Genomic DNA, 12700 nt, shown 5'->3' with positions numbered 1-12700 from the left:
ATATATATATATATATATATATTATAAAGTTCAGAGTTTACGGTTTAATGTATATATTTTTACATATGTAGGTGTATGTACAATGCCTAATTCCATAACCAAGGGAACTTAATTTGAAACCATCTGTGTTTGAATCCAAATGCTTTTACATCTTAATACATATATATTAGTTTTAGTTATTATATTATTACTTTATATAGTTACATTTCTAACATAATATAAGTATTTTTTGTAACCAAAATATGGATAAACCACATGGTAATATTGTGGACATATACAAAGTTAGTACCTCAACATATTTGTATCCTCACTTTGCGTAAGTTAAAATTTAAATATATTTTTTCAATAAAATATGAATAACCTATATAAAGGATCTAGTGCAAATAAATTATTAAGAAATGGTTGTTTCTAAATTTTTATATATGTAACTTAAGTGAATTTTTTTTTGAATTAAAATGCATAATTAAGAGAATAATTTTCAAAGAATAAGTTGGAAGAAAATTTTTGTAAAAGCTAATGAAAATATGATTTAATTAATAATAATAAATAGTTAATAGTTAATATTTACTTTTCTACCCAATAACAAATATTTATGGGCAAATAATAATTAATTTATTATTATTTTTACAAGATATTATGAGATATTTGGAGAGGGAAATAGTGTATATACCAAACATGGTCATCAGATTAGATATGTATGTTTCATCCACACAAACAAAACGACAAAAATTTATATGCACTTTATTAAGTGCTTGGCAGCAACTTTTTTATTTACTGGGAAGCACAACATAAATTATATATATATATATATATATAAACAACATCAAAAACAAGAACAAGAACAAGAACAACGAACTAAATTAAGCACATAAATAAGAAAACAATTAATATTAAACAGACTCTAACGTGCACGCAGAGTATCATAAATACTCCCCAAGCCCAAGAGTCTCCGGCTGCGGCCACCGTCGGCCGGAGAAGATAGCGCACTGTCATTCTGATCCAAAGGCAGCTTGCATGGAATGTACTTATTCAAAGGGCAAAACGGCTTTGGCTTTGCAAAGAACTTTTCACACTCTTCCTTTGATCTCTGATCAGGCAACCAAGGAATGCAGTTCTTCCCAACATGCAAGACTTTATTCTTCAGCAACTTCCAACAGCTCTGGCCAAGTGAACTGAAGTAGTTCCCAGAAAGAGAGAGGTTTGTTAACTTAGGAAGCATGCAAAGCTCATCAGGGACTGTGCCGTAGAGACGGTTATTAGCGAAGTTGAGCTCTTCCATGGAGCGAAGGCAGCCGAAGGAGAGAGGAATTGGACCAGTAATGCAGTTGTTGCCGGCGTCGAAGATGGTGGCCTTCTTAAGAAGGCCAATCTCGTAAGGAAGACAACCAGAGAGCTTGTTGTTGAGGAAGAGCACTTGGAGGAGAGTGTTACAAGTGCGGCCAATGGAACTGGGAATGGGTCCAGTGAACTTATTGTTAGCAAAGGTTAAGTATAAAGCTTGAGAGTCACCAAGATTGGGCGGGATGTAGCCGGAGAAGTTATTGTTGTTTAAGAAAAGGATGCTGACGTTGAGGTTGAAAGCAGCCTGAGGGACTTCGCCGACGAAATGGTTGAAACGGAGATCAAGAAATGTGAGGTTGAAGAGATTGAGGAGGTTGTAAGGGAAACAGCCGGTGAGGTTGTTGTTGCTGAAATCGAGCTCGTAGAAGAAATTGAGGTATTTGAGAGGGGGAGAGGAGCCGGAGAAGTTGTTAGAGTTGGCGTGGAAGATAGCGAGGTCTGGGAGTTGATCGACAAAGCCTTGGACTGTAGGAGCGCCGAGATGATAGCCGTTGAAGTCGACGGAGGCGATGGTGGGTGTGTTCTTGCGGTTTGGTGGTGTTTCACAGTAGAAGCCCTTGTACTTGCAGATTTTGTGTCCGTTCCAAGAATTTCTTATTCCTAATGGGTCTGAAGTTATGGTTTTCTTGAACTTTTGGATCACGTAGTATGCGCGTTTTTGCAGCTCATTCACGAATGGGTCTGAAGGAGGTGGTGGTGGTGGTGGTGGTGGTGGTGGAGGTGGAGGTGGTGGTGGTGGAGGTGGAGGTGGTGGAGGTGGAGGTGGAGGAGGTGGAGGTGGTGGAGGTGGAGGTGGTGGAGGTGGAGGAGGAGAAGAGGGTGCTGGACAAGCAGAAGGGGGATTGGCAGGGCTGGGAGAGCCGCCAATGCCGATGCCGATGCCAATGTCGATAGCATAGGAGAAGGATAAGAATGAGAGGAGGAGGAGGAGAGGGAGGAGGTGAGTTTGTTTCATGGTTTGGCCCTTTTGGAAGGAGAATGAATAGAAGAGAATGGGGGAGTGGGAAGGTATAAGTAGAAGGGGGAAGGAGAGTGTGTGTTTTGGTTATTTGTGATTCTGTGAACATGGGGGTGGTTTGAAGTTGTTTGGATTTGTGACTTGTCAGCAGGGTATTGAAGGTGTGTATTATTGAGGCTTGATATTGATTGGTTTTATTGTGGTCTTTATATTCTTTATTCACCTTTTTTTTATTTCATTATTACTTGAAGTTATTTATTTGTGAACATGGGAGGGTGTTTTAAACTTCAAACTTTAAAGTTGTTTCTATTTGTGAGGGTAATAAAGGTGTATTATTGAGGCTTGATATTGATTGGTTTTGTTGTGGTCTCTGTTCACCTTTTTTTTTAATTTTATTATTACTATGTATATTTTAATGAAAAGTGGATAAAAAAACATAAAAAGGTGAGAACTGATAGAACAAGCTAAAAGGGCAGTAATTAAGCAGCCAAAAATAACATAATTGAGATGCAAGTATGCAATCCAATTGATGATTAGGCATCCTTAAAATTACACAAAGCAAACTTGCCAGAAGATTGATCGAGTTTTGGGTGATGACTGATGTGTAAAGGCATCCTCAGGGGCTTTTAGTGATGGGAGAGATACACATAAAGTCAGAGGCTTTAATAACAATTCACACCAAGTCTCCTAACTCTATATTGTTTTGAGTATTGTTTTGCAAATAACAAAAAGAAAAACATGTGAACAATTTTAACAAAGTAATGTAAAATTTTTTAAAAAAATCTTATTAATTGAGTTTTATCATAATAGCTCATATATATTTAAACTCTCATCCGCATCTAACTACCGCAATGTCGAAAATTGAAGATGAAGATGCAAGCATTAGATGAAATATATACGCAATTATAGCACATATCTCTCACATTAAGAAGGGCTTTCATAACTTTAGTTTCAACTGTTGTATTGTGACCAAGATTGGTGTAGATCTAAGATTTCAATATTCTTTTTCTAAAAACATTGACTTGTCATCATCTCTTATACAATTTTTTTTTCATCTCCAAACTAACAATAAAAGTAATAAATCAATTTAATCCAAGTAAACCCTTTCCACATGCAATAGATCAACTCATTGCATGAAATCCAAAACAATCAGTTGGAGAGTGTCCATCATAATTTGCTAAAAGGTAGCATACTTGTCCTTTCTTTGTACATACTTACTTGTAGTTTTGGATCTTTTCCTTTGTTTATTTATTGTTTATTTATTCCAGAGATGAAAAAGCTAGACATAGATGAAGATTTAATGCAAGACAAAGGTACAAACAGGTTGGATTCTTATACCTTTGAATAGTCATAAAATTAGCTGGAAGTGGTGCCTCTCTCTCCAAATGAGAGGCCTAAAGTTTATGAATATTTCCCAAATTAATAAAAAACAGAAATATGGTTACCCATGCATGTAGGGAATTGCTTGTTTCTTGCTTTAATGTCCCAACAAAATAATTTATGCTACATAAACTAAACACCAATAAATTTTTGCATTTGCATTTATAGTAGAGATGTCAAAATTAATTTAGTGGATCTATCTTTGTTGTTCCAAATCTGACCTTTTTTTTATTAACCTATATACCAATTTACGCAAGCTATTTATTCTACAATGGTGACTTTGATGTGAATTTTTCCAAAAGAGTGCATGACAAGACTTCGGTCGTTGAGGCAAATGATTATAGTCTATATGTTAAAAAAAATATTTGCTATGAAATATTTACCCTTTTTTAAAACTCAGTATTTCCCCCAAGAACTTAAAAACCCAGTGTATCAAATACCTAATATGGGTGTTATGGGTGTTTATATATATATATATATATATATATATATATGGCTAAACATTATCTGCGGACGTTCGTAGAGTCATCCGCAGATAATGTACAGTACTTTTTATAGGGTTAGATGACTGTGATTAATTCAGTCACTATGCTGAGATTGATTGGACGGTTCAACTCAAAACACTGTACATCCCACTTTTTATTGTACTTATAAATGGTGCACAATATTACTGTTCACAGAACAGTGTGCAGCCGTTGAATTAAAATCCAACGGCCCATATCAACATTCACAGATTACGTTTTTGTGAACGTTGACAGAGGATGCATCCTATATATATATATATATATATATATATATATATATATAAAGAGATGGAAAACTAGATCAGAATTAAACAAGGGGCAATATGTAATAGTCAAAAATGAGGGAGTGAAAAGTAATTTTATGCAAATCTTGACATTTGAGAGGCTAATAAATAATAAAAACATACTTATTAAGGCTTTACTTGAATAGGAAAAGGTGAAAATGACCACAAAATTGCTAACAAACACTACATAACAAAGTTTGTGAGGACTTTTTTAACCAAATGCTCTCCATAGACGGCCTTCTCAACTGTTGCAACTCCATTTACCTTCTCCTTGCAAAAATTCACTGGCTCTATACAAGCATTGAAATTCGGCTACAGACATAACATAACAAATATAAGAACAGTATCATAAGAATGTCGGCGAAAAAAAGGTACGAGGCGTTACCTCGTAGAAGAAAGCAATAGAAACACGGTAAGTCGGAGAGTTGTTGATCACTCGATGTAGAGTTGATTCGTATATTCCATTTGACCAAATCTGTAATGTTCCTCTAAAAGATGAATGAGTGTTTTGTTCATCTAGCCTATGAAAAAAGGTTTTATTGATTGATTAGAATACAACCTTTAGCATATCGCCGATGTTGCAGACAAAAGTACCGGGAATTGGAACGGCAGATATCCATTCACCAGCTCGATTTCTCACCTGTATTATCAAATTTGATAAAACAAAAGGGATTACAAGCATATATCTACAAATACTCAACAGATTTTGTGACAATATTAGAGTTTATGCATTCACAAGGATGATCATCAAGTAGGAGACAAAAAAAATCTTTCTAAAATTTAATCAATTGGCCAGGGAGGTTCGACGTTGACAATAATCGTGCATTCATGGATTATAAAAGAATATAAGAATATTGATCATTTTAATGGGACAAGTATGTATATCTAATCAAAATTCATGGCAAGCTTGCATACAAGTGAAGTTGTTCCAACAGTAGACACACATGGCAAGTGATAGAAGAAATTAGCAAACCTTTCAGAATATTTATCATTTCTTGTGTGAAGTTTGGAATATACCTGTGTAAATCAAGAATCAGACATGCAAATTATAACCAGTTGAACACTGAACAATTGGCTCTAGATACAAAAAGGAACTAACAATTGTAGCATTTCTTATGTAGCCAAGACTTCAGCTTTGATATTGTTTAATAACCTCAAGAGTAGAAAAATTCATATGCCACATTGGCACATTGAAAGGTGCGATGATATCATTAAAAAAAGCTATAATATACATGGATTCATTGCTGGGAAGAAATGCGGAACAGATCGAGGAAAGGAGCAGAACATAAATTTCAAGGGTTAATACACCTGCATAACTTTTTCTAAGTACAGAATATACCTGGAGGGCATTGACGTTAGGATCTTGATTGACCAACGTCAGCAGTCCTATATGAAAGAAATTTCCAGTCACAAAAAAAAAAGAGCAATTGAACTTGAATAGAGAATGCATAGCACAAATTAAATAAGATGAAAATATATCTAATATGTGTTAAGAGAACTTTGAAGTTTGTATCATTTTCAAAATTTTATCAACTTTTATGCCAATGTAGATGCTAACAAATGCAATTAGAAGGATGATAACCTAAATTATGGAAATTTGTGCATAAATATATATTTCATAAATCCTCTCCCTTGGTTCCTTGGTTGACTCTGAGGAGTCAGTAGGAGATTCACTGGTGTCTGATTAATCCTATAGAAGTCATGACTAGATCTGTTCCTTTTTAGTATGGCAAAGCAGGCGGAAGAAAAGAAAGCTCATGGCAGTGGACAGCACTTCAAAGTCAAGCTGTGGGTACTTATTGCAATTAAGGCATAAGAACCCACAACTTCCCCAGTTAATGGAGAACACCAACAGGTGCAAAAGAGTGACAGATTGATTGATAGGTTCTTGAAGAGTAAAAGATGGAAATATCCTTAAACTTTCTCACTAAGAGATTCATTACAAATCAATGACAGCAGGATAATGGGGTTCAAAATCATAGTTATAAATATCATAAAATAAATAATCATACCATAGTCAGTGTGAGCTCCACTGGTTCGTTTATAGTGCATGCATATGAAAAGAGAAGAATCAATCAGGCCATGCCACGATAAATGTCAACATTTTCCAGGTATATAGCAACAAGAATGAGTTTACATTGCATTACCATCCTACATCACTGTCTTGCATTTCTGATCTTTTGGCATCTGATAAAACTGGGTAACCTATCAATCGCGTTACCCAAAAGGGATTTCCTGCCAGTTCACCTTCAAATGATTCCGGTAGACCACCCAAGGCTAAAGCAATTCCTCGCATAATCTTTCTTGAAAGGTCTGATACAACAGAAAAAAGTAAATGATTGTATGTAATTAATAGGCATCCAATCAGGGTATAGGAGATAGAGAAGACTTATCATTAATCAAATATCAACCTTTGAGAAGGTCAATATACTCTTCCATCAGTGATTTAAAGTTCAAAGGATTATCCGGCCTGCAGGAGAAGACTAAATTATGCCTGCCTTGTTAGTATGTAACCACATTATCATGTATAACAAGAGTAAAACCTGAACATCAATCTACCAAAAAAAAAAATCAGCCAAACAATAATCCCGCAGAGATCTCCATTGGCTAACAAGTACAGAACAAGTCAAAAAGTAAACGAATGAAACATATAAACAATGTTGATGCGCAAACACATCAACATTCACAGTAAGCTTCCATCTGTAACAAACTGGCCGCTTCACGATTATTTTTTTGTTTACAAATAGGCAACCAGCGCCCTAACTTCAGGAAAGTCAGGGGTGTGCACGTGAAGTTAATATCTCAGCTCTCACCTTGAGTAGGTTTTAGGGTTCGATCTCAGATCTTTCCCAAAATAAACACCTTACACAAGGGATCTGGTACCAATAGGGAAAGAGGCCGTTGGCACTTCACGATTATTAACTTTTCAAGAACTCGATTGAATTTTGAAAACCATGCATTTGACAGATCATCGCATTTTATCCATTTAGGCCAACTGCAAATCGCATCAGATCCAAATTACAAATCAATGTTGATCATACCATGCTAGGATTTAATTCAGCGTCAGCTGAAGTGTGATCCCACAGCTAATATCTACCATATCACATGGGAAATACACAATCTGTGATCCCATTTAAGAGAGAGGTGGCATGGGAAATGAGGAAAAAGAGAGATGCTTCTTATTGTCTTATTTTGATCATTTCGTTTACAGATCTCTGTTTCCAGTCTCTTCAATAGTTTCCAAAAACAAACAAAGTTCTGAGTAATTTTGGAGGAAAATGATGATTGGGGCACCACTGTTGGGTAACAAAGAAGCCACTAAAATTTAAATTAATGAAGATTGTGCTATATTTAGTCCTCCAGTTTGCATATTTTTGCAAGAAAAATGAATTCAAATTACAATTTCTAACTCATGAGTTCCATGTTCAGTCATCATAATTTCCAAAGTAAAGCTATTATTTGCTTGTACGGCAAGTTGTATAAGCACAATTGCTCTAAGATGTCTCAGCCAGAAAAATGAGCAAGGGATTAACATGACGTTGAGAACTAATAATAACCCATCAAAGCAAGATTCTAAAACCAATGAGCATGGGATTAACATGACATTGAGAACTAATAATAACCCATCAAAGCAAGATTCTGAAACCAACATTTAGACCTCTACATTGTTAGAAATTTATCTCATTTGCATTTTGGGATGTAGCATCATTCATTAAATTTATTACAAGGTCTCAATTACATACATTAGAAACATTATACATGAGGAGGCATAAATTGGAATACAAAATTGTAATAAAATCAAAGCTGTGCAATTTGCTCAAACCTTTACCAAAACTTAATAAGCAAAGTAGATTGTAGTGCTTAAGTCAGAATGTTACACAATTGTCAGTATTGTGGCAGTCAATCTAGAACTTTAAAGCAGAGATCAAGATACAATTATACCAAAATAAATAAATAAAAGACTTGGTGTTAAAGAACAAGAAATGGCTTGTGTTGAGCTCAACATTTAGCAAAAGTGACAATAAGTGATATCCTATACTCTGGGGAGCTTGTCGTACATATGTCTGACACGGACACACTGTAGACACCACCAGATACGGTGTCAGATATTCTTGACACTCATGCGCTTTGTGAATGATTTTTCTAGAATACCCATGTATATTTCCTAATTACTTCCCAATACACAAGATCACCAAATTAATCTATAGGTAAATATATGACATATATTACATGAAAAATATATAGATTTATATTTATAATAAATATTTTATACAAATATATGATATTTTTTATAGCCGTGTCTTACTATACCCGTGTCCTTAACTTTTAGAAATTATCGTGTCGCCGTGTCTGTGTCCGTGGTGATCTCTGACCACTGCACTTGTCAGTGTTTGCACAAAAGTACATTGATGGAGGGCATAGAAACAACATACCATAAATTAGATCCTTCTAAAGGTGTGCCAAGATTTCCGTATTCTCCATGTTTCATTGGCTTATAACACTATATAAAAAGAAAAAAAAATTGCTATCATAATCTTCTTAGTAAAAGAATAAGAAAACGTTAGTGGTATAGACAAAGTTATGAACATAAAACTGGATGGATGAAGACAATAATGAGAGTTAAACACTACTAACATCAATAGCTTCATGCATATCAGGCTTCCCCTTTGTGATATTTTCTCCAACTCTTTGATATCCTCTGTGTAACAAAATCTCAATAAAATGACTGAAGTCTCAATAAGCTTCTTTAGAAGCTAATGTAATTCAGAAATAACCTGAAGAATGTACCTGTATCCACTAGCTGGTGTCATCTTAATTTTGATCTTTTCCTCATATGGAAGAGTAAAGAATTTATGTGTTAGCTCTCTAACTTCCTCAATTAATGAATAAGGAATGCCATGGCCTTTCTGTTGCAAAAGGTAGATCATTAAAAAAATACTCAGATAACATAATAAAGCTACAATGTGTAGGATTTACTTTGAGATTATCAAAATGTGTAATAAGCATGATTATATTTCTGTATAGCATGCCAATGAATTAACAATATAGATGACTAATATGAATTCTGGGAATTTTATGCCTGCCCAATTTTTTCAATAATCATGTTTTGAATTCCTATTTTGAAGAAACTATGCAATTCTGGATTTAAAAGAAGTGTGGATAAATTGAAATTAAAATACTCCAAGAGAAAATATATTGTTCATCCATTGTATGATCAAGACTACTTCAAAATGGCTTAACTTGCTATATATATCCAATAACACAGAATTCAACAATTGAAATTTTTAATCAGGCATCCTCAATCAGAAAGCATGCAGATTGAAGATGAATATGGAACTCAACATTACTAACAAACAAAACACAAATATTTCTCTTATGAGGACAACTTTCTATACCTTCCCATAAATCAAGAAATTTACTCTTTGAAGTTGAGGCATATAGAAGCAATTGCATAGTAACTTAAAATGAAATTATGCAGGTTAAAGAAATTTCCAGAGTTTATAATGAGATGTACCACATAAAAGAAGCCTGCCATTTTGCATGCCTCATCTAATAATCTTACAACCTCCAATACTTGTTTATCTTCTGCCATCTTTGGATCATCAGCTTTATCCACAAGAGGACCAATATCTGATTTGACAAGAACAAATGAGATAAGGAATTATGAAAATAAGGGAGAAATGAGAACATTTCCTGAAACAAAAGGGAAATAAGTTGCAAAATAAACCAGGTAACTTTCACAATTGCAGAAAGTTGGAAGAAAACAAGAGTTTGTCATTGAGGAACTCATACAAAGTTTATAATGTATATAAATTCTACAATAGCAATCTATAGGATGAAAGCAAGACTAATTGGGTCAAGAACTCCTTTCCACCACAAATGAAGATCATCATGCGGGTGGAAAGCAAATTTTTTTTCATATATTCAATAGCAGAATGGCTTGCAAAAAAAGTTCAACCATAACAAGGTCAAGCACCACAAAATGAAGCATGAGAGAATAGGTTATATAATAACGATTAAGTGCATCTAATTAACAAACAATGGCTCTCCATCACTTAATGAAACATAGCTTTATCCTATGAAGATAAAGTTCAATAAAGGCTTTGAAAGATTCATGAAACTATCTCCAAGCTGATCGCCCGACCAATTTGCTCAAGCAAGTACCATGAGTTTCAAGTCCCCTACTCTACCACAATAGCAACCTTCACATACTTATAAAATATAGAAAACAAATTTGTAGAATCTAGATGTTAGTAGTGCATCTAATCAAATAGTTAACATTTTTTTTTTTTTTTGACAAAATGGACAAGCCATGTGTTAAGGTGTGCGCACCACCAGGAATTGATTGTCCAGCTCATGTGCAATCAATCACCTGGCAGACGCAGCGACTAGGCTGCAAGCTCGCTCCCACAGCCGAGACCTTTTTTTGGCACCACTGCGTCCTGCACATTTCGAACCCTTGACAATGAAAGTCCCAAAGACACTTTTCACAATGGGCCATTACTACTAGACCAAAAGCCCTTTAATAGTTGACAAATCTAATCACTACTATATTCAATTCTAATTCATTATGCATTATTGTGTAATTTATAGGGGCACTGACCATGAAGCATTGGCAAAACTCCTACTTTCAAGGCAAAAGAAATCAGTTTGAAGCCCATTTCTAACAAATATAAATGCAGAAGGCTATTGGTATAAAGAAATAACAATAAAATGATGTTAGAATTGTAAGACAAGCAAGAAATGAATTTATGTAACAGATAAAAAGCCATGACGCAAGACAGTAGCAAGGGATTAAAGCAAAGATCAAAATTTTAAGTGAAACAACACAATTACACCAGTGAAACAACTGAATTCACATGATACCATATAGAAGTGATTGGAAATCAAACAAGCACCCATATGAAAATTCTAAAAATAAAAAAGCAGTGATTGGAAAATCAAGCAAAGATCAACCTTTCAAGTGAAGTATGGAAAAACCCAATCAAACTAGAATGTTCGTGATTTTTTTTTTTCTTTAAAAAAAGTAGTAACTGAGCAAATCAAAAGGTCTAGATATGCACAAACTAAGTTTAAGATTTACATGACATTAAAACAATAAAAGGAGATATGAAGAAACCTATGATCGGAATGGTTTGGAAATCGGAAGCCATTAGCGCAAGCTCTCTCTTGTGGATCTCTGGGACAAAGGGATAAACGGCAAAGGTCTGGCTTTGGTTGGCATGGCCGCTTTTGTTATTGTTATTATATTAGGGTTATTATTACTCCTACACGTGCACTCGTAATATTACCTAAATACCCACACACTTGTAATCAATTTTTTCCTCCATACAGTACCAGAGCCCTAAAAAGGCTTTGTCACCTTTTGTTTGGATAGAAGTAGAAAAAGGTCTGTAAAGTAAAAAAGTATACTTCTTTGGAGGTAAATGGTGATAAAGTAAAATAAGGGTTTTTAAAGCCTTTACTTGAGTGGAGGTTTAAAGGAAGTAAGGATTTGGAGGGTCATATGGAGATTTTAAAATCTCCATTTAAAACTTCCATTTTTCAACCCTCCAAAGTGATGGATTACAGAAGTTTTGAGTAACTTTTTTTTTTTTTAACCAAAATATCCTTTACATTCTAAATTTTTTTTTTATTAGTGAATCTCAAAAACACCGTTTATTTCTCAAAAATAATGTCTACTCTACCATAAATTATTTTATTTTATTTGTTTTAAAAAATATCAAGCATTTATTAGTTGATAGTTAATATTGTCAATCTATATAATAATGTTAATTAATTTAGTAATGATATTAATTAATGTTATTTTACAAAATGAAATCTTATAATAATCAAAAGAGAGATTTATGTGAACAATGGAAAAAATTATGTAAGTTTCATGTAATTTAGTAAATGAAGTTATAATTTTGTCTTTTATCCTAAGGGTAATTTAGTAATATTACTATATAACCTTAGCTCAAATTACTTTCAAACCAAACACAATAAGGTTTCAAAATCTCCAAACACAACAAGGATAGTACTTAAAGGTAAAAGAAAGTTTTAAACCTTTGCTTGCTTGGGGCAATGTAAGATAAATGGAGGTTTTAAAATCTTGTTGTATTTGGTTTGGAAGGTGATTTGAGGTAAGGTTATATAATAATATTACTAAATTACCCTTAGGATAAAAGACGAAGTTATAACTTCATTTACTAAATTACATGAAACTTACATAA

The 12700-nt window shown here is 34.1% G+C and overlaps 2 protein-coding genes across 2 annotated transcripts; both read right to left on the bottom strand.

The window, feature by feature from the left end:
• Positions 1–742: 742 nt before the first annotated feature.
• On the bottom strand, positions 743–2390 carry LOC120266418 (uncharacterized protein At4g06744). Its single transcript, XM_039274042.1, has one exon. The coding sequence runs from the start codon at positions 2294–2296 to the stop codon at positions 902–904; it is 1395 nt and encodes a 464-aa protein (XP_039129976.1). The 5' UTR covers positions 2297–2390; the 3' UTR covers positions 743–901.
• Positions 2391–4527: 2137 nt separating this feature from the next.
• On the bottom strand, positions 4528–11716 carry LOC120267083 (probable 2-oxoglutarate-dependent dioxygenase At3g50210). Its single transcript, XM_039274779.1, has 12 exons — positions 11608–11716; positions 10003–10118; positions 9276–9394; positions 9123–9186; positions 8921–8988; positions 6899–6957; positions 6635–6800; positions 6500–6519; positions 5827–5873; positions 5047–5127; positions 4873–4962; positions 4528–4799 (listed from the first exon to the last, which is right to left on the bottom strand). The coding sequence occupies exons 1-12, from the start codon at positions 11639–11641 to the stop codon at positions 4671–4673; spliced, it is 993 nt and encodes a 330-aa protein (XP_039130713.1). The 5' UTR covers positions 11642–11716; the 3' UTR covers positions 4528–4670.
• Positions 11717–12700: the final 984 nt, after the last annotated feature.

Source organism: Dioscorea cayenensis, chromosome 8 (genome assembly GCF_009730915.1).
Source record: "Dioscorea cayenensis subsp. rotundata cultivar TDr96_F1 chromosome 8, TDr96_F1_v2_PseudoChromosome.rev07_lg8_w22 25.fasta, whole genome shotgun sequence".
Lineage (NCBI taxonomy): Eukaryota > Viridiplantae > Streptophyta > Magnoliopsida > Dioscoreales > Dioscoreaceae > Dioscorea > Dioscorea cayenensis.
The sequence above is the reverse complement of the archived record's forward strand: the minus strand, read 5'-3'. Positions and strand labels throughout refer to the sequence as shown.

Coding starts and splice junctions, on each gene's coding strand:
- LOC120266418 (XM_039274042.1), bottom strand. CDS start 2,296: ATGAAACAAACTCACCTCCTCCCTCTCCTCCTCCTCCTCTCATTCTTA.
- LOC120267083 (XM_039274779.1), bottom strand. CDS start 11,641: ATGGCTTCCGATTTCCAAACCATTCCGATCATAG. Junction 5,128..5,826: donor CTAACGTCAATGCCCTCCAG/GTATATTCTGTA, acceptor TTGATAATACAG/GTGAGAAATCGAGCTGGTGA. Junction 4,963..5,046: donor ACATCGGCGATATGCTAAAG/GTTGTATTCTAA, acceptor GGAACATTACAG/ATTTGGTCAAATGGAATATA.